General features: G+C 33.9%; 3 protein-coding genes and 1 pseudogene across 3 annotated transcripts in view; 2 read left to right on the top strand and 2 right to left on the bottom strand.

Annotated features, from left to right (window-relative positions):
- Window positions 1-21, top strand: part of LOC109124408 (WD repeat-containing protein 75-like) — a 3,021-nt gene extending 3,000 nt beyond the window's left edge. The window contains exon 5 of the mRNA XM_010427134.1: window positions 16-21. Coding sequence (XP_010425436.1) covers window positions 16-21 — 6 coding nt within the window. The remainder of the gene's footprint in view (window positions 1-15) is intronic.
- Window positions 52-4,344, top strand: LOC104710513 (WD repeat-containing protein 75). Its single transcript, XM_010416536.1, has 16 exons — window positions 52-292; window positions 374-559; window positions 659-850; window positions 924-1,335; window positions 1,514-1,632; window positions 1,734-1,811; window positions 1,925-2,065; window positions 2,183-2,227; window positions 2,315-2,481; window positions 2,663-2,741; window positions 2,817-2,893; window positions 2,974-3,103; window positions 3,186-3,318; window positions 3,403-3,569; window positions 3,657-3,819; window positions 3,905-4,344. Exons 1-16 carry the CDS (start codon window positions 173-175, stop codon window positions 4,117-4,119), a joined length of 2,424 nt encoding a protein of 807 aa, XP_010414838.1. The 5' UTR covers window positions 52-172; the 3' UTR covers window positions 4,120-4,344.
- LOC104700919 (probable receptor-like serine/threonine-protein kinase At5g57670) lies at window positions 6,289-9,893 on the bottom strand. The gene is made up of 7 exons (XM_010416526.2): window positions 9,411-9,893; window positions 9,051-9,311; window positions 8,772-8,929; window positions 8,581-8,660; window positions 8,355-8,490; window positions 7,862-8,011; window positions 6,289-6,586 (listed from the first exon to the last, which is right to left on the bottom strand). Exons 1-7 carry the CDS (start codon window positions 9,604-9,606, stop codon window positions 6,404-6,406), a joined length of 1,164 nt encoding a protein of 387 aa, XP_010414828.1. The 5' UTR covers window positions 9,607-9,893; the 3' UTR covers window positions 6,289-6,403.
- LOC104710504 lies at window positions 19,716-21,770 on the bottom strand (annotated as a pseudogene).

Here is a 27,495-nt window from a genome sequence, read left to right as displayed (position 1 = left end):
ATTTTCCGGTTTTAGAAATAATGGAATTTAAATTTAATAAGCTGGAAAAAAAAAAACGAAGAAAGGGTTTAGGGCTTTTGCAAATTTGTGCGTCTCCCTTTGCTTCTTCTTCTTCTTCATCCCCAAAATCTCCGCCTCTTCTTCGCCGGAAATTTAAGAAAGAAAAAAAACAATGATTCGCGGCGGAAGAAGCTACGTAACTTCACCTCCTTCATTCTCCAACGACGCTAAAAAGCTTCTTGTTTGCACAGGAAACACTGTCTCCGTTTTCAGCGCCGCCACTGGCTTACAGGTACCTAATTGCTTTGATTCTTCTCCGGAGTTCTCAGGGTTTCTCTTCGAATCGTTGATTTATACATTTCTGTTTTTATAGATTACTTCGCTTGAAGGTCATACAGCTCCAGTAACGACTCTAATCGTTGTTCCTGCATCGAGTCCTGCTCAAAAGATCCTCTGTTATTGTTGGACTGCGTCTCTTGATGGTACAGTTCGTCATTGGGATTTCTCAGGACCTGAGCTTTTGAAAACTATCGATGCCCAGCTTCCCATTTACTCTATGGTGAGTTTTAAAAATATAAAAGTTGAATACTTTTTTTTTGGGTTTTTTTGATTAGTATTTGTGATTGTGAATGTATCTGTGTATTGTTTAATCATCTAGGTTATTCCTTCTCTTTTGAGTGAACCTCAAGTGCAAATTGATAAACGTCGTGAGTTGTCTGGTAAGTTGGTTGCTTATGTTTCGGTTGAGGATACAAGTGTTGTTAAAGACGGTTCTAAAGAGTTGCGTGGACATATCAGAAGATTTAACCTTGCTAAACCACGAATTCCTCGTGGTGACACTTTGAAAGAGGTCAGTTTTCATATATCAGAGTTATATTGTATTGTGTTAAGCTCAAATCATTTTTGCTTGTTTCTTTGTGTAGACGGCAGAACCAGAATCTATTGTTATCAGTCCCTCTGGAGAGTTTTTCGGAATCCGTCACAAGTGTAAAATTCATATATGGGATGTTCCTTCTTCTGGAGGAGGATCAAGGCATGCGGTTTCCAGGAAGATGACACTACATCATTCAAAGTTTATCAATGCTTTTGCTTTTCATCCCACTGAGAGAATTATAGCTGCTGGAGATGTTACTGGAAGAGTGTTGATTTGGAGAGGAGTTGGTAATAGAAAACTTGCCTTGGGTAATCAAAAGAAAAAAGTGAGAGCTATGGTTGATTTGGATAACGCTGGAGTGAGAGGTGAAGATGATGCTGAATCTTGCACTACATGGCACTGGCACTCTGCTGAAGTTAATGTCCTTAATTTCTCTTCCGATGGAGCATATTTATATACAGGTGCGACCAAGTTATTTCTCACTTACATTTCCTCATGCTTGTGTTTATATGATGTTGGACCAATATCCATTAGTTTATCAGCCGATACATGACTAATAGGTCATGAAAAAAATTGCGGTCTTAGAAGTTAATTTTTAGAGTTCTTACTCTGAACTGTGTGTGCTTTCTGTCTCTTTAGGGGGAAGGGAAGGGGTATTAGTTGTTTGGCAGCTAGACACAGGGAAGAAGAAGTTTTTACCAAGAATAGGGTCTCCCTTGTTGTACTTCATGTGGTCTCCAGATCCAACTCTTTCTTCTGTAAGTCAGTTAGAGCTTACTGTTTCAATCTCATCTAATACACAAGCTGCTGAAAGCAAAAGGAAATGTTTTGCTGATTTAACTAAGAACGAGAGCTGCAGGTGGTTTGTGCAGATAATCAGATCCATTTGCTTAAAATGCCTTCCATGGAGATCTTAAGGACCATTTCTGGAATCAAGGTTCGTCTTAGAAACTTATTACTTAACCACTAACTGCTAAACCTGGGAAGTTACTAACCTCTCTTGGATCTTCCTTTCCTTTGGCATTTACTTCAATGTGTGTTATTTTACAGCCTCCCCCATCATTGCCTAGGATGTATGAAGGCTTGGCTAGTACTGTTGCCTTTGATCGATCTTCTGGCATAGCTGCTTTGTGCACAGAAAATTATTGTGTTCAGCTTTACAATCTTCTTAATGACCGGGGAATATCAGAGGTTAGTGGCTCCAATATACCCCCTAATGAGCTATTTTCCACTTTCTGCTGTATATAAATTCTCTAAGTCGATATGCGTTGATTGTCAATTAAACTTTTGTAACCAATTCTTTCGCAGATTCAAGTTTGTGAAAGAAACCATCAACCAGGCGATGAAATCACAGTAAGTACATCTCCTAGCTGTTTTATTTGGTTTGATATTTAGTATTTTTTTTATTACCTTTGGTGATAATTTGAGAGTACGGTGCAGGTTGTGGTGACAGCGGTTGCTCTCTCCCTCGATGGCTCAGTGATGAGTACAACCGAGGTGAAACTTCCGGAAGATGGCATAGGAGGTTTAGTGTCCCTCAAGTTTTGGGTATCTGAACCAGACAGCAAAACTTTCACCTTATCCACAATTGTATATGAACCTCACAGGTTAATAATAATTTACCCTGCTAATGGATAATGCTTCAGTTTTTCATCATCACCTAATTTTCTTGTCATTTATTATCTGTTGTAAACATAGCAAATCTGGATTGCGATTCTCTGATTTAGTCTACAAACTGCTATATATTCTGTACAGAGAGTGATTTTTATCTTTTTGTATATCTTACAGGGATGCCGGTGTCTCAGCCATTGCGTTCCACCCTACCCGCTCCATGGCAGTTAGTACATCATTTGGTGGGGACTTCAAGGTAGTTCTTAAACTGATTTTACATACATCTCTTTTTTTTTTTTTGTTACTATTGATCTCACGTTCGCTCTTTCAGATTTGGGTTTGCAATAGCGACAAGAATCAGGCGGATAAGGACTTTAGCTGGATATGTCACGCAGTTGGCTCTTACAAGTAATTGCTTCTGTATGGATTAGGAAACTTCAACATTCACGAATTATTTGCTCAAATTAATATTCTCTGCCCTTTTGCAGGAAGAAACCAATGACTGCTGCTGCTTTCTCGGGGGATGGCACTGTTCTGGCTGTTGCGGCTGAGAATGTTATTACGCTTTGGAATCCAGACAAGAACATTCTCTTGTCTGTTCTTGGAGCGACACTGACGGTAATTTTCCTTTCAGTTTTCCATTTAAAATTTGGAACCTTTTTCATAAAGATGGTTGCTTAAACCTCCCCTTTTATTTCAGCCTATCACAAAGCTATGTTTCGCTGGGACATCTGAGTTCCTTGTTGCTGCATCCCATTTTCCGAGACCTGAATTGTCTGTTTGGAATGCATCGAATTTATCTTTATCATGGTCATATGGATTACGCATAGAAGGTAAAAATTATAACACTTTCTCGAACTAGTCCATGAAAATTCTTGTCGTGTTTTGCTTAGTCAATGTTTCTTCTCGTTTTGTAGCTGTCACCTCCGCAGTGGATTCATCGTCTTTTGCAGTATTGGCTCTGATCCCAAAATCTTTTAAAACGGATGAAACTAAGGAGAATATCTTCCGCAGTAGAGATGGTGCCATTCTCTTGTTTAACGGATCAGATCCTAAGCCGGTATCTATATGGACTGTGATGAAGGTATGACAAAGGAAAAAAACCCGCTAATATATAATTGTAAAGGAGAGACGAAACCAACGAGTTAAACATTGTCTAAATGTATTGCAGGCTAAGGGAGGATCAATTTCATTTTTAGAAGGAGATAAGTCTCAGCTTCGCCTAGCATATGTAAATGGAAGCCATGAGTATGTTGTTTTTGATCCCAATAGTGATGAGTCACACGAGCGCAGCGCTGTTGATTATGACGTTCTTGCTGGCCAGGAAGAGACAGGTAAAAGAAAGTTTTAAAACAAACTATGAAATAAACTTTATTGATTGTACCTTGTAATTAATCGAAAAAGTCTCAAATCTTTTAGGAGACGCCGGGTACACATCCTTGTATAGGCAGTTACCTGATTATGACAAGAAGAGAATGGATGATGCTGTGTCGTTGGCAACACCGTTTGTATCGTCAGAGAGACCATGGGAAACAATATTCAGCGGTTCTACTCTTAATTTTCCGCCACTTCAGAAATTATGTGCTGAGTTCTTCGAGTCCCTAATGGAGAAAAGAACAGCCGTTGTGGAATGAGACCTTACTTACACAAAAAGGTTTTGTTCAGGAAATTTTGTAGCTTCTTTTTGTTGTGAGATTCGGTTCGGTTTATGTTGTTGCTACCATATTGTGGTTCAAAGATGAAGGACTCTAACCAAGTATGCTCGGTTTGACTGATAGAAAAAAAAAACACGATCCTAAAAAACCTTACTACGATTTTGTATGCTTTATTTGGTTTTTACTATTCCTACTCACCGAACATTAAATATGATTACCTACAAAAACTAGTAATCTAGATGGGGTAACCAAATTCAAACCGTGATTTTGTTTACAATTCTAAACATATCAAATGAAATAGAGAGATAAGCAAAAACAATTTGGGGTTTTTACCTTTTTACTTTAGATTCTCAATAATTGCGAAACGAGTCAGGTGCTCCTCCTAACCCACCAAAAGAAATTATTCGAAAATCCAAAATATTTCAACTAACATCTTGCATCATATTATTTTTATTTCTGTATTTTGCATTATTAAGTTGGGAATACAAATTGATATTTTCATATTTTATTATATTCGTGGGCTATCTATATAGGTCTTTTGATGGTGGTCCAATATGTTGAGCTAATTTTATTCTTTTGAGTACATGAAAAAGGTAATTGCTTTGGGGACACTAAACTTTTTATTTTTATTTCCACATGCATGTAGGACAATAGTTTGTAAGGTTTGTGTTACATATTCATAAAGCTTTCTACTTTTGTGAAAGAGATGTAAAAAAAAAAAAAGATCATTGTTTTCGCTTAAAACAACAAATTAATTATCCAAGATTAATGCAAGTCTTTAAAAAGTTACTCCTTCTACCAAAGTATTATGGTTCCTTGGATACCAAAACTTATTTGCAACACTCAAGTTCAACTAACTTAGTGAGGAGGGCGATATAAAACATCAATTGTTTTATCGTATTAACATTGAACACTTAAGATAATTGCCTGTGCCGTACACCTGGCATGGGCTCCCACCAAACAAAACAAGTATCCACATTTTAAACTTATTGTTCTTGTATTGATCCAAGACTGCATTATTATTAAGAAACAAATTATGTAAATACAATGATTAATGTTTTTGGTTTTAGATAGAATCATTGATCATCAAATTGGTATCCTAGGTCGTGGCATGCTCAAATTGGTTGAGTCAGGGATCTTGAAGACTCATTGTTAATGATACTTCAATTGAAAATTTATTTTATTTTAAGATATGACCACTCATTATTTTAAGATATTTGCACGACTAATTTCAGAAGATATTTGATGAAAAAAAATCAAAAATGATTGTGTTTGCTTATACTAAGAAACAATGTAATTAGTAGATGCAAAACAACGTGACCCTAGCTCTTAAATGTCTTTTACTGAGATGATATCATGCCCATGGGAGTTTGCAAACTCTTCTGGATAGNATATTCATAAAGCTTTCTACTTTTGTGAAAGAGATGTAAAAAAAAAAAAAGATCATTGTTTTCGCTTAAAACAACAAATTAATTATCCAAGATTAATGCAAGTCTTTAAAAAGTTACTCCTTCTACCAAAGTATTATGGTTCCTTGGATACCAAAACTTATTTGCAACACTCAAGTTCAACTAACTTAGTGAGGAGGGCGATATAAAACATCAATTGTTTTATCGTATTAACATTGAACACTTAAGATAATTGCCTGTGCCGTACACCTGGCATGGGCTCCCACCAAACAAAACAAGTATCCACATTTTAAACTTATTGTTCTTGTATTGATCCAAGACTGCATTATTATTAAGAAACAAATTATGTAAATACAATGATTAATGTTTTTGGTTTTAGATAGAATCATTGATCATCAAATTGGTATCCTAGGTCGTGGCATGCTCAAATTGGTTGAGTCAGGGATCTTGAAGACTCATTGTTAATGATACTTCAATTGAAAATTTATTTTATTTTAAGATATGACCACTCATTATTTTAAGATATTTGCACGACTAATTTCAGAAGATATTTGATGAAAAAAAATCAAAAATGATTGTGTTTGCTTATACTAAGAAACAATGTAATTAGTAGATGCAAAACAACGTGACCCTAGCTCTTAAATGTCTTTTACTGAGATGATATCATGCCCATGGGAGTTTGCAAACTCTTCTGGATAGAGTTTGGTTATAGTAATATTATAAGCAGTCGACATCCAAAAATAAATAACACCTCATTGAATACTACAATTGTTTATAGAATAGACAACTCTAAACAAATATATACAATAAAAACAAAAATTGAATTTTCAACATTTTACAACTAAGTTTTAGATCTAGCGACTACGATGTGAAGAGCTTCGATTAGAGATAGAGTCAGGAGGGGAGAGTGAGATTGAAGAATCACATTCACAATCCTCAAGATCTTCATAACCCCAAAACTCTTCTTTCACTTCTTCTTCCTCTTCCATTTTCCATTTCTCCTTCTCTATATCTTCTCCTTGTAGTACTTCTAATACCTAAATGTACCATAGTAAATACACAAATAAACACAAAAGAAAATTAGCAATAATTATGAATATATCTTAACAATCAGTCTTGTAATAACGTAGTAATATCTTCTTGATCAGAGGCGGATCCAAAGAGGGACTAGGTGGGGCACGTGCCCCATGTTAATTAAAAAAAAAGATTACCTATGTTATAACTTATTAGATCAAAATATCAAATGACTATTAGTGCCCGAGTAGATGTTAGGAATGATGTGTTTCATATTTTCAATATCATTTGTTCTTCATTTATTATGCCATGTTTTGTCTTTTCATTTTGTATGCATAATTTTTTCTCTCTTGTTTTTTACATTTTTAATTGGTTGTTAATTACATTTTTTCTTTCTTTTTTACTTATATTTCCAAAATGCATTGGTTAATCGTTATTTGCTTTTCTACTTTCTAAAATATTAATAAATACATCTAATAAATTCAATAGATCAAGTTTCGATTCAATTTATATTTCAAAAATGTTAAAATCAATGACAATGATATTCCTCGTAAAAAAAGTGAATTTTTAAAGTTTTTCACAAACTTAAAGTTTAAAAAATGAGATGCAAAATTTTAGTTCTGGCCACTATTCTTGATGATAACAATAATTAAGTCGTAAAAACTACAGCTAGTCTGGTTTAATAGTTTTTTAATATAATTTATATAGTATTTGATTAAAGTGAAGTGTCGGTAAATGAGCCTCTTTAAATCATAATACTTTTCTTCGTTATTCAATAATCAAAATAGAACTATAGTGCTTGTTTTGTTTTGTATGGGACTGTGATTAAGATTAGGTGTTAGGTGTCGGTAATTGAGCTTTTTCAGTATTATAGTACGTGTTTTTAATTAAATTGAAAAGTTGAAAGGTGTTGCTTTTTTCATTAAAAAAAATCAATAACAAAGAAAAAGTAACATAATATAAAGGTTTGATGTATATGTCGTATTAAATAATGATGTTTATAGTTAAGGACCAAAGACATTTTTTTAGTCACGCAGCCGATGAGCTAACTGAAAAGCGATCGTTGAGTAACATATCGACACGATTACGTCTCATTTATGAACCAATCATCAATAAAAAATAACTATAATTTCATGGCACTTAGTTATTCGTTTGTTGCTCAAATAAGGTTTTCACTTATACTATAAATGAAGGGAAGAAACAAACAAATGACTCACTATAAAAGGAAAATTAAACTAACATATATATTGAGCTACACTAGTATTAATGATTATGATTAATAAGCATTATGAACGTACCTCGATCATGGAGGGTCGACATAGAGAGGATGATCGGATACAGAGAGATGCCGCGAAAGCTATTCGATGAAGTTGTTGGATATCGAACTCTTCACTGATCCTCGGATCCACCAGCTTCTCAATCTCTCCAGCTTTTATAATCACTTTTGCCTGAATTACAAAATAAAAATTAGCAACTCTACAAATTCGTATATATAACAAAATAAGAAAATACATTTCTTTAGACTTTTAGGTGTACAAAAAAACCTACAACATCTATAGTGTTGAGTTACTGGTGGAGTGTAAGTTTGATTGGTAAAACTATATGATGTAAAAGTGATTAAACAGCTGTACAAAATTTCCAAAACTTTTACCAATCACATTTTGGAAGTATATGGATTTTTATAATAAAAATGTTTTGGAAATTAGTCAAACCAAAAAAAAAAATTAAGATTATTTATGCGATGTAATAACCGATAAAATCGTAAATAAAAAGAGTTAATTTAGAATTTACCCAGCTGTGTAGGCTCTGATGAGAAGCATCAACAGGTTTTTTACCGGAAATGAGCTCAAGCAAGAACACTCCAAAAGCAAATACATCAGTCTTCTCATCTACAATTCCATGTGTATAGTATTCTGGTGCTAAGTGCCTGTTTGGTTTATTTTAGAAATGATCAAATTAATATAAACAAGATAGACACTTTGTTAAAAACAGCAATAAAAATTTGAGTAAATTGTACCCAAATGTGCCTTCAATTGGAGCAATGGAATGATGAGACCATTGAGAAGGCAGCCATTTTGCCAACCCAAAATCAGATATCTAAAAACAAAAAAAGTTATTGACTCTTTTAATATTATATAACCAAATGAAATAAGTGATTAAACAATAGAACAGTAGAAAATTAAGATTAAAAAAAAACAGAGGAGGGACCTGGGGTTGATAATCTTGGGTTAAGAGAACATTAGAGGATTTAATGTCTCTATGTATGATCCTTCTCTGACAACCTTTGTGTAAATAATGAAGCCCTTTTGCTGTCCCAATTGCAATTTTATACCTTGTCTCCCACTCCAATGGTGCTTGATTGAAATCTACACCAATAACAATATAACAACAATCTTTAATATACAAACAAAAAAAAAAAAAAAACAGCACATAACTCAAGAATTGTAACAACCGATAAGCACATAACTCAAGATTTTGTGGGTTTACCATGAAGGAGGGAAGCAACAGAGCCTCTAGAAGAGAAGATGAAGACAAGATAGAGACCATTGTCAATACAACAACCAAGAAGAGACAAGACATTAGGGTGCGAGACATGTCCAATTGTTCCAATCTCCATTAAAAACTCTTTCTCTCTCCTCTCATCATCTCTGCCTCCTCTTGTTATCCTCTTCACAGCTATCTCTTCGCCATTTTTACTCAGTACTCCTTTATACACTTCTGCAAATCCACCTCTACCGACCAAATTATCTGCCAAAAGACCAAACCCTTTTAGTCAAAAAAGAAAAATAAGACATTATTATCATAGGAAGTGAAGTTTCCTAAATGAAAGAGATGAACAGAACAAACCTGAGCTGAAACCGTTGGTTGCGTCGTAGATTTCATCAAAGGAGAAACATTTCCATTTGGGTCTTTGAAACTGCTCTGTTTCTTGAAAACCCTCGACGCATTTGGTACGAGGAGTTGAGTTCTCAGAGTCAGAGTCGAAACTGCGTCGTTTGAAGGAGAAGAGACGTTTCAGGCTGTTGCTTCGAATGTACTTCATTTGTGGATGGAACAGAGTTAAGAAGAAAACTCGAGGTTTTATGCAATCACAAAGAGAGAAGAAGGAAGAAGAAGAAGAGATGAGAAGAGAGAGAGAGAGAGAGAGAGAGAGAGAGAGAGAGATTATTATCTGTCTGTTTTTTCTTTTTGTTTTGGTACTTTGTGAATAAACACAGAAGAAATAAATTTGGGTTGGTGAAGGTTTACGGTAAGGATGACCACAGAGAATTAGGTAACGTAGGAAAAACTGTGTTTGGCGTTTTTGAGATTTCCACGTTTGGCGATTAGAGAGTTATGAGAAGAAGTGTTGTTTGTTGTGTTTTAACAAAAAAAAAAAAAGTGTTGTTTGTTGTGTTACACAAAAGGATGAATGAATGAAAGAACATTGTGTTGTGTTGTGTGGTGTGGGTGAGACTTTAATTGTTTTTTTATGCTTTTTTTATCTCACAAGGCAGGTAGCTTCGCTGGAGGATATCCATGTTCTCAATTTTACTTTTTATTTTTCGCTCTTTTTAAAAAAATATATATTTTGGCATATTTGTTTCACAAATTTGAGAGTTCGAAAATTATAGGTATGGAATAATTTTACGGGTAGAAGCAGAATGAATTTTTTGGTTTGTTGTGATAGATCTATATCGTATATGTAATCTATTTCATTTTATTCATATCGATATTTTTTTTTTCCTCATAAACAATCCACTTTGGAAGTAAACAGATATTAGGTTATAGGCCCTGTTCTTTTACATGTCGCTAGCGACAGAACAAATTAACATTGATTCTTTAATAATTTTTAAAACCAGCGATTAAATATAGTGAGAGACGAAAAAAATCGATGCTTGTGTCGCTTAAATACGTCGCCGGAAAAACCAGCGACAGAAACACGGTACACTAATTCATTGTAGATGTCGATGAAAATGATAAAAGGTATCGCTAGAAATGATTTAAAGAGAAAATTGCACTATAATTACAGTTGCTAAACGTGTCGCTGAGACTCACAAACGAACAGCGCTTATAATTTATCATTTTTGGTTAGATATACGTTCCCTTCTCTAAATTTGAAAAAATATATATTAAATTGATTGATGTTGTATGTGTTTCGTAAGTTTACGATTATTCATATTTTTTTTGCATCATTCAAGATGAATTGTACATCGAAAATACATAATACGTATAAGAGGATTATGACGCCATATTTGTCTCCAGCCATTTTTGAATAATGTACAAAATGAGTTATATAGTACCATGCCAAATTTATTTTTGAAACGTAAACATCGTATTTGAATTTGGCTACAAAGACTGCAATAGAAACATACAAATTCTTAAATCGATTGAGTTAATGACGTTTAGATATTTAGAGGAAGTCTATTGGGTGTATATGGATTCGTCGTCAAATAATTGTGGTCAGATTATTGTCGAGTAGTTAATGAAGTAAAAAAAAAACAATGCTACTTTTGACAGAGAAATATAGGATTCTTTTATTTTTTTGGTGATGTAGAATGGATTCTTCTAAAACTCTCTTTATATTTTTTAAAAGTCAAGCCTAACATATTTTGCTTATTCAAGTGAAACTATAGTTAGGTCGTCCAAATTTTCATTCTCTTCGGCCTAACTTAACACTCGTCAGTTTTACTAGCCCCAATCCAAGCTAGAGTATCTCTCTATTGAGTTATTTATGTTTCGTCCTTAAATGTAAACATATAAACAAATGTATATCAGTATATAAGTTCTGTTTTTGTGTTTTGGGCTATCTTACGTTCAACTTCAAGTTATGAAGAAGTTATGGCTCTCGCCTTTCATTTAAAGCGGAGTTGCTTAAATTGCAACAGAGAATCTTTTAACTATAATTATGATGACATAATTTTTCGTATAAAAGGGGACTATCTTAGACTTAATTAAGCACTGGCAGATACAAATAAATACGAGCACCAGGTCAACCCTCTTTTGAGTTCATTTGAAGATGATAAATACTTATCTTCAAATCTGGATTACCATCAGAGCAACATATAAAAATATTAATCTAGATATGAATCATTATAGAGAACTATAAAGAAAGAAGATTGAAATATGTATTAATTTGTACATTTTAGCTACCAATTAAATTTTAATATATATATATATATACATTAATATACGTATGTTTAATCTAACTAACATTTGTGGGGAAAAAAGGTTTAATCTAACTAACATAACAAGTGAAGAAGCAAAACATGTTCCGTTCAACTGAATGTTTCATCTTCTTCTGATTGTCTTTCTCTACTTACATTTATTCAAGTGTCCAAAGTTTATTGGCCTGTATACATGTATATTAATTAATTATTACGGCCTCACATCAACTTTAGAAGATCAGAAGACGACACATGGCACTTTACTTGGACATGATTGATCTCTGTGAATGGAACAGTTTACTTAATTTCTCTACTGAGATAATGTTTTGTTTTAAAGCGACGTTGCTAATTAAATTGATACTGGACATGAATAAACAAATTGACAGAAGTACATTATTAGTGATCGAGTTTGTTTATAATATTTAAGTTACACTAGCGAAACTTGGTTATATTTATCGAGAGGTGTTATCTTTTTTTTTTCCCACTCATTTAGTTATATTAGATAAAGTATGCCTAACGATACAAATGAGCCAAGTTTATAGCCCACCAAAATTATAGGGATAGAGCATACTCACTCTATAACTTTTTAAATCTTCTAAACGCTATCTGTACATATGAACCAAAAAATTGTCCCTCTTCACCTGAGCTTGCCATCAAATAACAGAGGATAAAGAGGTCTCTTCTTCAAAGACTAAACTAAGCCAGTGAGAGTAAGATACTGCAACATATGATTGCATTCTCAGGTCCCTAGTGACGCTTTGAGCGATGAGACCCGCTCCTCTGTTTGCTTGCTCCACCTCGTGTTCCAAACACCAACCACTAATCCTTCCCAAAATCCTTCTTAGTTCCATAGACTGAAACCTGAAAGACGGCCAAGCTTTCGGCCTGTTCACCGCCCCTACGAGAGTTTTATCTTGAATGGCAAATATCACATTTATAAACCTGTGACTTAACATGCTTTCCATCGCCCATTCCAAAACTCTGAAAACTCCTTCGTCTTTATCTCTAGTGTTAGAGAAAGCTCGTCTACTGTGCATAAGGACGATTCCTTCATCATTTCTCACTATCCAAGCTCCTCCTGCAATCAGTTTTCCTTTGGACCAAGAGCAACCAACATTACACTTTACCCATGATTCTTGTGGTCTAGACCAAGAAACGAGAAGTTCACCATCCTCTGTTGTAGTTTGGTTGAGCGAAGGACTCAGTGTCTCAGGATTTTCTCCGCTGTCCTTTACCTAAGCCGAAACCAATCATCAACCTCTTCATGAATTTTGCTCTTTGTATCTAGAGGGGAGAAACAGATACCTTCAAAGCATAAAGAGTTCCTATTTTTCCAGATCCTCCACAGGATCCAAGGGAAACATTTTCTCAAACCAGCTGGCCATCGCAGGTTGTTTCTGTTGGTTAGGAGATGATAGACATTTGAAAAAACAGAGCCGTTTTGGAACGCAGAATCCGGAGAGGGATAGTCAGATAGAGCCCAAATCTGTCTGGCATAAGTGCAAGTAAATAGGATGTGGTTAATGGTCTCTTCTACTTCTCCACAAACTTGACAAAGTTCATCTCCTTCAATTCCTCTTCTCCTGAGTAGATTTGCCACTGGAAGAGCTCCACTGAGGACTTTCCATAAGAATATCTTGATTTTTGGGGCGGTTTGAATACTCCATACCTCAGCTTTGAGACCATTTAGAGATGGTTGAGCTTCAACATCCTTGAGCGCTTGAGAATTAATAGATAGAGAGGTGTTATCTAGAAGGGACTTTTACAGAAGTTAGTGTATTTGATTTGAGAATTTTTATATGATAAAAAGGAGTTAATAATAATTTATACATATATATATATATATATTGTGTATGTGTGCACAAGCTACACAAGTTTATTTGAATATATGTAGACTATCTCTTTTCATAATAGATTGATGTTTTGAGATTTTTTTGATATCTATAATGGGATTGAAATTGTAGATTAAAAATTTGAAATGATTTTTTTTTCAGCCTGATATTTTTATCTAATATTCATATTTTCTTTCTAATATAAAGCTATTATAAATTAATATATAAATAAAAATATAATGTTTTTTTAATATGTGTAACAATATCAAAACATCAATCTACTATAAATAGATATAGGTAGTATTTAAAAAAAATTAATACTGAATATCCTAATTTTGTGAGAACGCTTGACTTATTTTAGGGATAAAAACATTTTAGGTAGAAGTTTTCCACAAATTTAATGTACGAAAAACATTTGAATCAAATTTCAAATAAAACCAAATTAACTCGCAAAGTTTGCATCAAAAATATCGAATTTATATATATTATATATATATACCATGCGTTTCACTAATCCATATAATTCACACAGATTACCTGAAATTTTTATCCATATATATATACCACATCTCCATCACATATGAAAGTTAAATAGAGTTCTTATAATTAAATATATATTTTTTTCTTTTCAGCGAAATTTCTGCGACCAAAAAGCTTTTTATAACAAGTTTACATATATTAATTGAGGAAGAAATATAAGACCGTCGGTCGAAGACGATATCAAAGTGAAGACTGAAGAGCACATCCATACATGTAACCAAAGCTATCAAGACGGCGACATTTTACTTTTGTTCACGAGACCCCAAACCATTCTCCATTGAGAGACCTCGATTCTTTATATCAGATAGCGACAACAACCTTACATTTTATTGTCAGCTAAGCATTTCATATTGGATTTTTTTTATTATTATTGATATATATATACAGATATACATTTTTGTTTGATATCATATATCAAAATTATTTCACCCGTGAAGATTCTTTAGATATAGTTATCGAAGTTGCAAAACATTACAATCTGTTTATCTAAAGATGTTCAACATCAATTACCTACACAATTCTGAATTTTTTTTCTTCACTCAATTATAGTTTTATAACATGTAAATGAACTAATTTTGATAAATAAAAAAACATGTAAATGTAAATTTAGTAAGATTGATTTGGTAAAATTAGTAAGATTATATTTTTCATTCCATTATAGTTTCTAAAAGATGTAAATGAAATTTTAGTAAGATTGATTTGGTAATACATCATTATTCTACCAATCGGAATCCATTTTTTTTAGACTTGACTAGAACGTTTGGCTTATTAGCTATTTTGTATAAGACCTGGGGTCCCCAAAATCATTTGAATGCTGTACATTATAACTCTCTTTAAGTACTTTTCTAAATCATTAGTTCATTTTGTAAATTTCCGATGCTATATATAGGGAAAGTACAAATGTACAATGTTTTCTAATTATCCTAATAAACCTTTTTTTTTTAGGTTTTCCCTGTCTTTAAATTTACAAAGATGAGTATGAAGAAATCTATTTTTTTAATGTAGATTTGTATATCAGTATGTAGAAACAACATAATTCAACCGAATATATGGTAGAGTAACAAAGTAAATAACAAAATGACCAGATTAATTCTAAAATGAAATAACTTTTAGCTGGAAATTTTATAACAAGTACTACTACATTAAACTATTTGCACATCATTATAAAAAGCTGAAACGAGTAATGTCAGTTAAAAAATTTATATACTCGAGAAGTTTGATTTACTTTACGGGGAGAAATAATTGACTAATGCGATTTTTTTAATAGAGGTTCGAGTTTTAAAGATATCATAATTGGACGAGGAAATGGTCCCCAAGAGACGAACAGTAAAGAGTCTGGCCAGTTTTGTTTTAGTGAAAAAGAAAGATTTTCGTATTTTACCGATACCGAAGTACGCATGCATGCAATAAAGTTGGCCTTTGCATTCTTCACGAGATGGTGGAGAAGCAACGCTACAAAAACAGTACCCTTTTATTAATGACGGTTTCGGTTCAACCGTTTCTCTTTGAGCCAAATTCAACTAAGTTAGGATTTTACTTTTAGTCGTCAATGCTAATCATATACTTTTTGTAACTAAAAGAATGGCTTTTTTGAACTTCTTTACATAGATTAAATACAATATGTTTAAACTCATAATTTTCTAATATTTAACTAAATTAATGGTATTAATCCATACCAAATGCCAATCTCAAAAAAAAAAAGATTCTCCAAATGAGAGTAATATGTTTCACTTTCCCAAATTAGAAGATGTTTTAGAGAATAGCACGAAAAGTAATTAAGAAATCATTTTTTTAACACTACATATCAATTAATAATTAGTTAAAAATATAATTCAACTAATCATAACAAAGATTGCACAAACTAAATAGGCAAAAGTACCAAATAACAATAAAATATGTATAGTAATTTATAAAACATCTTATAGAATAAAGCAAAAAAAATTCTTAAATCTAATATAATAAAGTAGGTTTACACCGTCTAAAGAAGCTCTATTTATCTGACACGTGGCACCTCTGAATCTTTTGTTTTTTATTTTTTCTCATGTTTAAGATAATTATTAATAAGCTGTAAATGGTTAATGTGCCACATAAATATCTCGACTTCCCAAAGCAAAACCGACAGAATTTCAAAATTTCGTCTTCTCCTTTTTCTCGCCTCTCACTGTTCCCCACCCCTCCCCTCTTATTTGTTCAGTTATCGCTAGAAACCTTAATTAATATCACTTCCGTTTTTATGGTGTTTCATTGACCAACAACGAAGATATTAAATCAATATTTTGTCTGTAAAAAGATTATGTTAACGTCGTTAAAAATCGTAACAATGATATATGGGAAATTGGATAATCGTGATAGTTCATGTATTTTTTTATCTAATATAATAAAGTAGGCTTAGACCCTCTAAGGAAGCTTTATCTATCTAACACGTGGCACCTCTCAATCTTTTTGTTTTTTGTTTTATTTCTCTCATGTTTAAGATAATTATTAATAGGTTGTAAATGGTTAATGGACAATATATCGACTTCCCAAAATAAAACCGACAGAATCTCACAATCCGTCTTCTCCTCTTTCTCGCCTCTCATTGTTCCCTACCCCTCCCCTCTTATATGTTCAATTACCGCTAGAAAACCTAATTAATCCCACCTCCGTTTTTCATGGTGTTTCATTGACCAACAACGGAGATATTAAATTAATATTTTGTCTGTAAAAAGATTACGTTAACGTCGTTAAAAATCGTAACAATGATATGTGGGAAATTGGATAATCGTGATAGTTCATGTATTTTTTTATCACCTATAAAATAGTTTAAGTATTTTTCTGGCAACGAAAAGAATTCGTGTTTTTATCTGGCAAATATTAAATATTTCATGTATTTTTTTTTGGCATTTTTCCCTTTTTTGTTTCATCTTTCTAATTTAAAAATATGAGAAACACACTATTCTATTTTTGATTATTATCATCTAATGTAAAAATATATAATTTCTTTTCATATTTAATTTGTTTGTGACATGTGAGATATTGTCATGCAATTTTTTTATAAATTTATTTTGTGCTCTCTTTTTAATATTTTCTTACCTAATTATTTTATATTATATAATATTTTCTAATTTCAGTTACTATCTCCTTACTGGTCTATTTGGTGTTTGTTTTCTTAAACATATAATATTTATTTTTAATTAAATCTAAAATACAACATATTTAATCATATACATTAATTTCTACTTTAAATATATACTTTAGTACTAAATTGTAACAGAAATTAAATAAATTGTGAATTGACTATTTGTTTTCTCCATTCGCTTTCAGTTAATAACCCTATCAATTATAATTATAAATCCCCTAATTTAATTTTTTGGGGAATGTAACTTCCAACACTTCTTATCCTGTAAATAATCATTCTTGCATCCTCCTCCATCATATCTCAAATCCTAAATATTTTTTTTTTGTTTTGTTTTAATTTTTCTTGCATTGGTTGAAAACTCAATGAAGTTAATATTTTTATATTATATAATATTTTCTAATTTCAGTTACTCTCTCCTTACTGGACTATTTGGTATTTCTTTTCTTAAACATATAATATTTATTTTTAATTAAACCTAAAATATAACATATTTAATCATAGACATTAATTCATACTTTAAATATACACTTTAGTACTAAATTGTAACTGAAATTACATAAATTGTGAATTGACTATTTGTTTTCTCCATTCACTTTCAGTTAAATACCCTAGCAATTATAATTATAACTCCTCTAATTTAATTTTTGAGAAATGTAACTTCCTATCATATCTCAAATCATTCTCACATCCTCCTCCATCATATCTCAAATCCTAAATATTTTTTTTGTTTTTAATGTTCTTGCATTGGTTGAAAACTTAATGCAGATAATATTGTAAGAGTTTAATAATATATTTTACATTGGTCTCCATTTTATTTCTTCTTGCTTTTTTGTACTTCTTTCTTTACTTTAGATGTTAGATTATTTCTTACATATTCATATATATATTTATTTGATTCTTAAAAATATGTAATGTTCTAACTTCTAAGGAAATAAATTTTTGTAATATAATTATGAAATATCAAATCAATTTTTCATAACTCTCTCTTACCTCTAACAAAATTTTAATACATTTTTTAAGAATACTCATCATTATATTTAGTTTCTGATTAAACATATAATTACATAAAGATCATTAAGCTATATTTATTTTTTCAAATATGTACTTCAAAAGGATTTCTCTATATAAAAACAAATATTCTATTTTTTATCTACTTTTTACTACAAAGATGAAACAATTATAACTAAATCTAGCAATATAAATTAAAATGAGGGAAATATAAAAAGAGACTTAAAAGTAAAATTAATATTTGGGAATTGTACTTTAAAGTTTTGCTTCCACTTCATATGATTTTGTAGAGAATAATTTTGTTTCTCTCATTTAGTACTTTAGGTTATGTGTTAGCTTATATGAAAAACTTAAATTTTAATATATGAATATCATAGTTAATTTTCATTTTTTAATTTTTTTAACCTCAAATCTTCAGAGAAACTAATGAAAATTATTATCAAAGTTAAATAAGAAAAAAACAAAAAAAATCAAGAGATATGTATGTGTGATTATATTTAAATTTGTTATAAATTATGAATTTGTATGATTTTTTAAAAATGTAAATTTCCTAAAGACATTTAGATTTAGATTTTTTTTATTTTTTATCATTATTAATTAAAATAAAACTAATTAACATAATTTATTATATATATAACAATCTTCGCAAGCGCCGGATATACCCTAGTATTTTATATTATGGGACAGAGAGGGTGTTTCAATGAGAATCTTAAGAGCCAATATAGTGAATTGCAATTTGTTACAAAATATCAACAATTTGTATGGAAAATAAAAATCATTCTTCTAAGAACCGGAGTGTGGAAATTAAAGAGTACATCTACAAGGGAACTCTTACCATGCAGTCTCCGGCTCTCCGCCATATAAAGTGTTGGAACTTAATATGTCCTGTATGTGACAAGAACACCGATCACTAGACAGACAACTTTTCCAGGCTGATCGTATTATATGAGAGACTGGACATTGAGAAACCATGTTCGGAATATAACAAACGTCTGTATATAATATTTATAACACTCTAGTTAAATGGGTCTAGATAAGGTTTCATTGACCGAGAGCTACTCCAACAATAAGATCCAAGTCCACCATTAACTCGAGTCTCGAAACCAAACCTTTCAATTTTAAATAATTTCACATTAGTAGTAAACAAAAACAAAACGAAAATATATACACCACAAACTTGTGCCTCAAGAAAAGTTCCTAACTCATTTAGCTAGGGTACGGACACCCTTGCTTTACGAATCTTTCTCCAAATTAAACTGTACAAATTCGTAGAAATTTTGAAACTAGATTAAAAAAAAAAAGATTTGAAAAATCATTATTTAAGAAAATATTAAAATCCAAAATCCAAAATCCAAAATCCAAATCAATAACTAAAAGTTATGTTGTTCAATGTTAATGTTCCAATAATGCTAAAATTCCAACTGAAGAAGAAAAAAAGCTGAATCCTTTCTAAATAGTCCAAAAGAGAGTTTAAAGAAAAGAAAAAACTTCAATCACATGCATATCATCAGATGCCACCACCATCAACCCCATGACGCTTTCTTGATATGCAATCAGAGAATGTATCAATGAGCTGCTCAGCCAGGACTGCTGTATCATCGTTAAAAGTAAGAATAAATATCTTCACAACATACTTCTCTTTAGCCGTCGCCCATAAGCTATACCAGGTGAGGAACTTCTGCCTAAACTCACTTGTAACTTGCCCTAAGCATTCAAGCTGCCTGATGAGTTTGACACACTTTTCAAAACAAAAGTTGCTGCAGCCTGCTACGTCCTCTACTTTGTCCGCATTCTCGGGTGTATCTTGACTGTCATTGAGTTCGTCTGACCTGAATCTAGGAGGCGGAGGGATGGACAAATTCTCCCGGACCAATTGACAAGAACCGTTTTGCTTGATCTGTATGACATCAGAACCCGTTACGGTGCTGACCCTTTCTCCTTCACCGTTGAATTCAGTCTGTACTAGTGAAGGCTGTGGAGGTGAAATTTTTTTGGAGTTTGTAGAAGAGCTTGAAAGATCCAATAAAGCTGCTGCTGCCCCTACTGCTTCATCTTCTGGGACGGTTTTTGTAGAGACTTTGGATTCGTATACGCTCAACTCTTTGGCGCCTCTGGAGGAAACAACTTTGAAGTAATACTCAGTAGCTGGAGTTAGACCAGAGACCACAAACCTTATGTTTGGACTAAACAATTTACAAGTCGAATATTTTGGGTAATCTTGCTCTGTGACCTTACGATGCCATACGCTGTAATGGACGTTGGTGGTTCCCCCTGAGGAAGATACTTTCGCGGCACCAATAACCAAAGTGACAGAACTCGCCAAAACATCCACAAATCTGATGTTGAATGCTCCTGTGGTTCACACCGAATCAAAAAATGAACAAGAAAACAAAAATAGTACTGTATTAACTGACCATAAGTGTTTACTGATCTTATTACCGTCCATCAGTTTCAAAGCAGAATAGCAATAGTTCTTCACGGTCGTCGCACATCGAAGGCTGATAACGTGCCCTCTACTCATATTTGATGGATCATCATCAGTAAGAGGATCACTACGGAATTCAGGTTTTAACTCCTCCACAGCTTTCTCCACATCTTCAGATATTTTTCTGTACTTCTTTGTGCCCTTTAGGAGCTTCTGAGCCAAGAGAAGACGGAGATAAATTTCGTCTACTCTTCTTTCTTCGTTTGCTATAACTAATTGCTTCTTCACACATCTGAGTAGAAAACAATAGACGACAGAACATAAGTATCCATCAAAGATTGTATTAAAAATATAGAAAGTGAATTGTAGAAGAATAATGTGATTGATTTATCAAAAAAAAGAATAATGTGATTGATTTTTTACTCGAGTATACTGCTAGGCGTGCCACAGGAGACGCAGATGAAACATCCATCAACATCACTAGTTTCCTTGTACTCATGTATACCCGATTTCTCACTCTTGAAAGCGCATTCCAGATGGCACGATAAGCCACAAGTTTTATCGTTGAATGAAGGATCCGAAGTGCAGGTTAACCAGTAACTAGGATCTTATTGGTATCATACTTATGGCAGATACAACAGGAGCACCTTTTGCAAAAAGGGTCTACCTTTCTCAGCTTACCCTTGCAAGCCAAGTTTTTACAGCGGATAGTACCCTTCCCTGATCAATGCTATGTTCAAGTTAGCATATAGAAACAGAAGAATGCTATAAGTGGAATATTTACTACTGCAGAACATGTTGATTACCTTTAGCTTGAGCTGATGGAGTCACATCGTGCGAAGGGTCAGGATCTTTCCTCTGTCTTTTTGGTGATGGATTACTCTCTTCTACCTCACGTTCTCCAGTGTTTTTCTTTGATACGGTTTTGTAAAGCTTGTTGATGATCTCATCTTTCGTCAAGCCTGTGTATTTTCTTACTTTCTCTGATTCTGCACATAACATCTCTCGAAGTTTGTCGCAGGACCAGTCATGCAAGCCTTCTTTAAAGGCAATCTCTGAAATTTTTGACAGTTCATAGACACGCTGTTTCCTGTGACCAAAATAACTCATATTATTGGTTCCCATTGAGTCACCTGCAGCTCCTGCGTAGAGAGAAAAGGATGTAAATTTACATTTCAATCGCAAACACAACTCATAGAATAACAAATGCATTAACAATAATTCTTCATGACAGGAACACAAAGACTGCTTCCAAGAAGCTACATTAGCTTGTTAACCAAATTTAGAAAGCAGGGTTTCAGATCAAAACTTATACAACAAGATATTGTAATTTGGTCCCATGTACAGTAAAACAAAAGAAACCTCAACTAGCACCTTAGAACAAAGAAAGTTTCCTCTTTTATGGTACAACACATCATATGAGCTCATGGAGATTGAAAAATGTGTTTTAGAAGCAACAAACTAGAAAAGTAGGAAGACTCACGATCAGGAAACTGTTCAGTTAAATATATTAGATTAGAGGATGTAGAATTAAAAAGGGTTTCTTTGCAAAATATTAGATTTTCAAAACTTAATTTGATTTTTAGTACATTTACTATTAGAGAAATAGGTAGGTCTTACTATTTGTGTAATTAGAGCAGTAAACTACTAAAATCATCACAACGCTACGGTCATCTTCACAAGTCTCAAACTTTCTAAAAACTATGAAATGCAGAACCCAAAATATATATTAAAAGAAACATGACCTTTATCCTGAGAAGATGCCATGAAAGAGGATAGTAGAGAGCCTAATCAAACCCACGCCACGTTACTATCGGAATCTTAAAAACCTGCAACAAAAGAGTGATAAAGAAAACAAAATGAGACTAATGAAAAGAAAAAAAAAAAACTGAGACGAAATAAGATAGTTTTTCTTTGTTCCTTAATTGTTTATATATTTTATTGGGTATCATTTTATACGAATTTGTTCATAAGTTTAGCTGACAAAGAAATCATTTTTCTATATTTACTTGCATAAGAAGATTCCTTTAACAAAATTTCATTGCGCACTAATTTCCACAAATACCTTCTAGGGAAAAGGGGAAGGCATACGCCCTTAACTACAGAGATCCAATTTAGAAGTGGGACTTGGGATAAGGGAGAGGTTAATAAATCTCAAAGAGAGGAGAGGGGTACGTGGGATAAGAATCTTTATCCCAATTTTGGTCTCGTAAGATAATTCCAAGCAATCCTAGACATCTTCTTTTCATTAGGTTTTTAGTCCCACCAAAACCGTGTGAGAAGGGATTGGATTTTCTTACACAATGAGAAGGGACTGAAACACGACATGGTATAGGAAGGCGTGGGAAAAAGGACTGATTTTAACAAAGTTTGTTTTTCTTCTGAAACCAAAAACTTTGCAAACCAAGAGTGAGACATTTGCCTGATACGGTCCAGTAAGGCGCCAAAGATGTTCATCTCACGCCTTCCAAATTTTTTAGGAACCATAGATACTTGCCGGGTGCGCCTTTATTTATGATTCTTAGAATCCTCATAGTGGCCTGTCTTTGAGCGAAGGGCGTTTTGTTGGAGAAAATGATTGAATACTTTCTTATATTAGATTGGCCATATGACTTCTCATAGCTTTGGAGGATGTTGGCTAGGTTTAGGCAATTTTTATGCTTGATTTACGTACAAAAGAACATGGTATCAAACGCAAAGAGAAGGTGGCTAACTGGCAGACTGTTTCGAGAGATTCAGATACTCGACAAGGATCCATTATCTTGAGTTATACGGCAAAGACTCGAGAAGAATTATGTACAAAGGATGAAGAGGTAGGGTATGACAACCCGTCCCGTGGACCCCACTAGTCTCACTGCTAGTTGCCCCAACGGACCGTCCGAGGATCCCACTAGCCTCACTGCTAGCCGTCCCAACGGACCCCAAGCTGGCCCTACAGGGCATCGATCCTAACCCATCACTGTGGACATCCCAATCCACCAGTAGGTTATTGGTGCGCCAGGCGTTCCTCGAACCCTGGTCCCCACCCTTTAACAACCTTCCCACAAGACAAGCTGTCACCAATTGACATGCAGATCAATTGGTGACAGCTTGTCCTGTGGGAAGGTTGTTAAAGGGTGAGGACCAGGGTTCGAGGAACGCCTGGCGCACTAATAACCTACTGGTGGATTGGGATATCCACAGTGATGGGTTAGGATCGATGCCCTGTAGGGCCAGCTTGGGGTCCGTTGGGACGGCTAGCAGTGAGGCTAGTGGGGTCCGCAGACGGTCCTTTGGGGCAGCTAGCAGTGAGGCTAGTGGGGTCTACGGGACGGGTTGTTACATAGGGAGGCGAGGGATTTTCTTGCTAGAGTCCTCGAGTGGGGAACATATTTCCTTGAAAGGAGGAGCCATTAACAAGGAACGAGTAAGGAACTGTTTAGACACATTCCATAACCCACTTTGAGTTGAAACCGAGTGTCATCATCACCGCTTGGAGGAAACTCCACTCAGTTCTGTGTCGTAAACCTTACTTATGTCCATTTCACGGCCATAAACCTTATTTTCTTTGCATCTAAGCTACTAGCGTATGTAGGATCTCGTTAGTGATGAGGACATTATCCAAGATTTCTCGTGATGGCAAAAAATCAGATTTGTTCTCTAAAATAAGAGGCGTGAGGTAATGATGGAGTCTTTTCGTGAGGATCTTAGCCACTATTCAGAATGAATGTTGCACATGACAATAGGGCAGTAATATTTAACCTTTTAAGGGCAAATATTCTTTGAATAAGCGTAACATGATTGTTATTGCGCTTATTGGGGAAGTGACTCAAGCTAAAGGGTGCATCACGGAACCTCCAGCACAAGTGCAACCTATTTGCCTAAGAAGTTGACCGAGAGCATGGGCCAAATGCCCAAGACCGTCCCACGAGTCGCCCACCGTTGGCGTTTAAGGTTGTCTGGACCGTCTTCACCATTGACCAAAAGTGAAGACACCAAAATCGTTAGAAGTAGTTGTACCCTTTTTCCTACTTCAAGTTTGTCCGAATGGGTATATCAAAGAGGTTTAATGACGCAACAATCTCTAATGCATCATCACGTCCATCCTAATGACATGGCGATCCTATCCTTTCTTTTAAACTTTTTTGTGACCGTTGTTAAAAAGGGCAATGTGTGCGCCTTAATTTTTAGCCACAGGTTAGGGTTTTTGTGTCTCCTTTATGTAAGTTAGCCTATAAAAAGGCATATAACCTCTATTGTAAAGTTAGAATTGCTTAATAAACAAAAGGTTTTCTTTCACTTGTCTCACTCTACGTTTCTCTGATAGCCTTAGCTAGAGAATACGAAAATCCTAGAAGACTTCGAGCCGGGTACGCCTCTTCTAGTAGTCGTATCACGAGTCCTTCTATAGCTCATGTGTCGTTACATCAATCCATCGCTAGCCATCAAGGAAGATCACCGAGAGGGTCGTCAACCCGTTCAATAGCAACCGTATTGTTTCCATCTCAAGCCATCGAGGCAGATCACCGAGAGGGTTGTCTATTGTTAGCTTGAACCTCTATCCACCAAATCAAACCACTATAGAGTCGCTTCTTAGTTTGTGTTTACGTCGTCCATGACCCAAAGCCATCTATCCGTCCGTCTGTCCTATCATTATTCCAACCCGGGGTCACATCAGAGGGTAAGCTTTTTTTCTGCCTCGAAAACTACAGTGTTGTTGCTTTACATGATACGAACACGGGCACGATGATATAAACTAGAGGCTGTCATGACCCATTTTTCTCATTTTTTCACTCTCGAGTAGGGGTGACAATCGAGCTGGCCCGGTCCGAAACTCGTAAAGTCCACATATGTTTGAGCGCCTAAAATATTTTCGAGCCTATATTTCAAAGCCCGACCCGGCCCTAACAGGGCTACTGGGCTTTTCCGAGTTTATCTTACGAATAAAAATGTCAAACTTATAAGTTCATAATAGATTTTAAAAAGCAATGTATAAAAGTGCACTATAAAACAAATCAGTCAAAATTTAAATAACTCATCAATATTCACTAAAACCAACTTAATTTAAAAGAATTTTTTTTAAACCAAATAATTATTTTATACTTTAACCAAATAAAACAATATATAAATCATAGAAAATATCATAGTTAAAGATTTTAAAAGTAATAAGTAAGGTTATTAAGTAAATATGAAAACTAGGTATAGAGTTTTAAACTTTATTTACAATAAATCATTAATCAAGTATTCCAATCAAACAAAAATGTTAACAAAAAACTAAAAGTTGATTTTTTTTAAAGACTTTTCGGGCCGGCCCGAAGCCAATCGGGCTAAGCCCAAAAAAACCTATACCCCAAACAGGCTGAACCGAAAGGCTCAACTTTTTCTGGACATATAAGGCCTTAGACCTGATGTTTTTCAGGGCTGGGCCGGGCCAGCCCGCGGAATTTGACCCTAATTGACATGCCTACTCGCAAATAATATAAAGACATACTAACCGAAGTGTGGTAAAAAAGAAACAACTTAGGAAAAATCAAAGTTTCAAAGTAACTTCGTAGAGAGTAGATCAGAGTAATATAAAGGACTAGATGAGCTAGAACAAACTGTGCAGGACCACAGAAAGGTGGGTACTAGGACCTCAAGATCTTGTTAGTAAACTATATTAAAATTTTCACATCACCCTTAGAGGGGACATGGTTGCTCCAAAACGAAGAGAGACTTTGGATATGGTGAAGAGAAGAGGTCACTTGGACTTACCCAATTCTTGGATGAAGAGAATTCAGGTAAGACGCAAGAAGGGAAAGATGGCCAGGACCTTCATGAGTCAACAAGATATCAGTCAGAAAGCAATTGAAAAAAGAATGAATGCATGATCATATGAAAACTGGAATCATAATGATATCAAATCCTGATGGAGAACTATACCATGTGTGACTTCCAATTAATTATAATGGTAAACATAACCTTTGCCAATGAATTTCTTACAACCTAACATGGATAAAGGTGTAATTATTAAAGGTGTAATTATTCTCGAGAGACCGATATCTAAATCTTGATATTCTTTTTTTTTTCACTGAAGAGTTTCATTATATAATACAAGGTGAAATACATGGGTGGAATGCGTTTTTGAAATCTTAAAGTCGACGAAAAACAGAAATATCCCCGAAAGCTTAAACCCGATACTCGAGAAACACAGATTACAACACAAGAGCCAAAAAAGAAACTCTCTAAATCTTGATATTCTAAAATCCCAGATATATGATTCCATTCCACACATAACCAATACACTATACACATTTTATTTTTATCTTATACCCAAGATCTTAGCAAAAACTCATTGAATCGATATACATAATATTTAGCATATCAATCAATACAATCATAATTCTCAATACGAATGGTCTAAGGAAAATAGTTTCACACAACAAAATCGAATCTGGAACACTATTATGTTTATTTCATGTTTCTTACAATTTAAAAATCACTTATTCAATAAAAATTTACAATAACTTCAAAATGTATTAAGAGAAATCAACATATCAGAAAAGAAATCTAAAGTTAGGTATTTGACATACCCTATGAGATTGCAGTGAAATAAGCTTGTCTGCTGGAAGTTGCTGAGTGGAACAAGTTGTGTACTTCACACAAGATCTAGTCTTATGTGAATCAAGATTAAAAATTGATGAGACTATATAGGATTTCTCTCTAATAAGAGTTCGAGTTTTGATTGGTGTAAACGATGAACCGTCGCTCACTCTTGTTTTTTCAGCGCCGCTCAAAAATATGTGTGAAATCTTTTTATATATGAAATTTTTTGGGAAACCTCAAAACCCTAGAAAGTATGAAATCTTAGTTGTCAAAGGCGGAATATCTAAATAATTGGCGG

Source organism: Camelina sativa, chromosome 1 (genome assembly GCF_000633955.1).
Source record: "Camelina sativa cultivar DH55 chromosome 1, Cs, whole genome shotgun sequence".
In the NCBI taxonomy this organism is placed as follows: Eukaryota; Viridiplantae; Streptophyta; class Magnoliopsida; order Brassicales; family Brassicaceae; genus Camelina; species Camelina sativa.
This window is presented reverse-complemented; position numbering and strand designations above follow the sequence as displayed.

Excerpts from the sequence above, each read along its gene's own strand:
- LOC104700919 (XM_010416526.2), bottom strand. The coding sequence starts at position 9,606 with ATGAAGTACATTCGAAGCAACAGCCTGAAACGTCTCTTCTCCTTCAAA. Across the intron at positions 8,491-8,580 it reads CCAATTGAAGGCACATTTGG|GCACTTAGCACCAGAATACT; the intron begins GTACAATTTACT and ends TAAACCAAACAG. Across the intron at positions 6,587-7,861 it reads GTCGACCCTCCATGATCGAG|GTATTAGAAGTACTACAAGG; the intron begins GTACGTTCATAA and ends TGGTACATTTAG.
- LOC104710513 (XM_010416536.1), top strand. The coding sequence starts at position 173 with ATGATTCGCGGCGGAAGAAGCTACGTAACTTCACCTCCTTCATTCTCC. Across the intron at positions 1,633-1,733 it reads CAGATCCAACTCTTTCTTCT|GTGGTTTGTGCAGATAATCA; the intron begins GTAAGTCAGTTA and ends CGAGAGCTGCAG. Across the intron at positions 2,066-2,182 it reads ATGACCGGGGAATATCAGAG|ATTCAAGTTTGTGAAAGAAA; the intron begins GTTAGTGGCTCC and ends ATTCTTTCGCAG.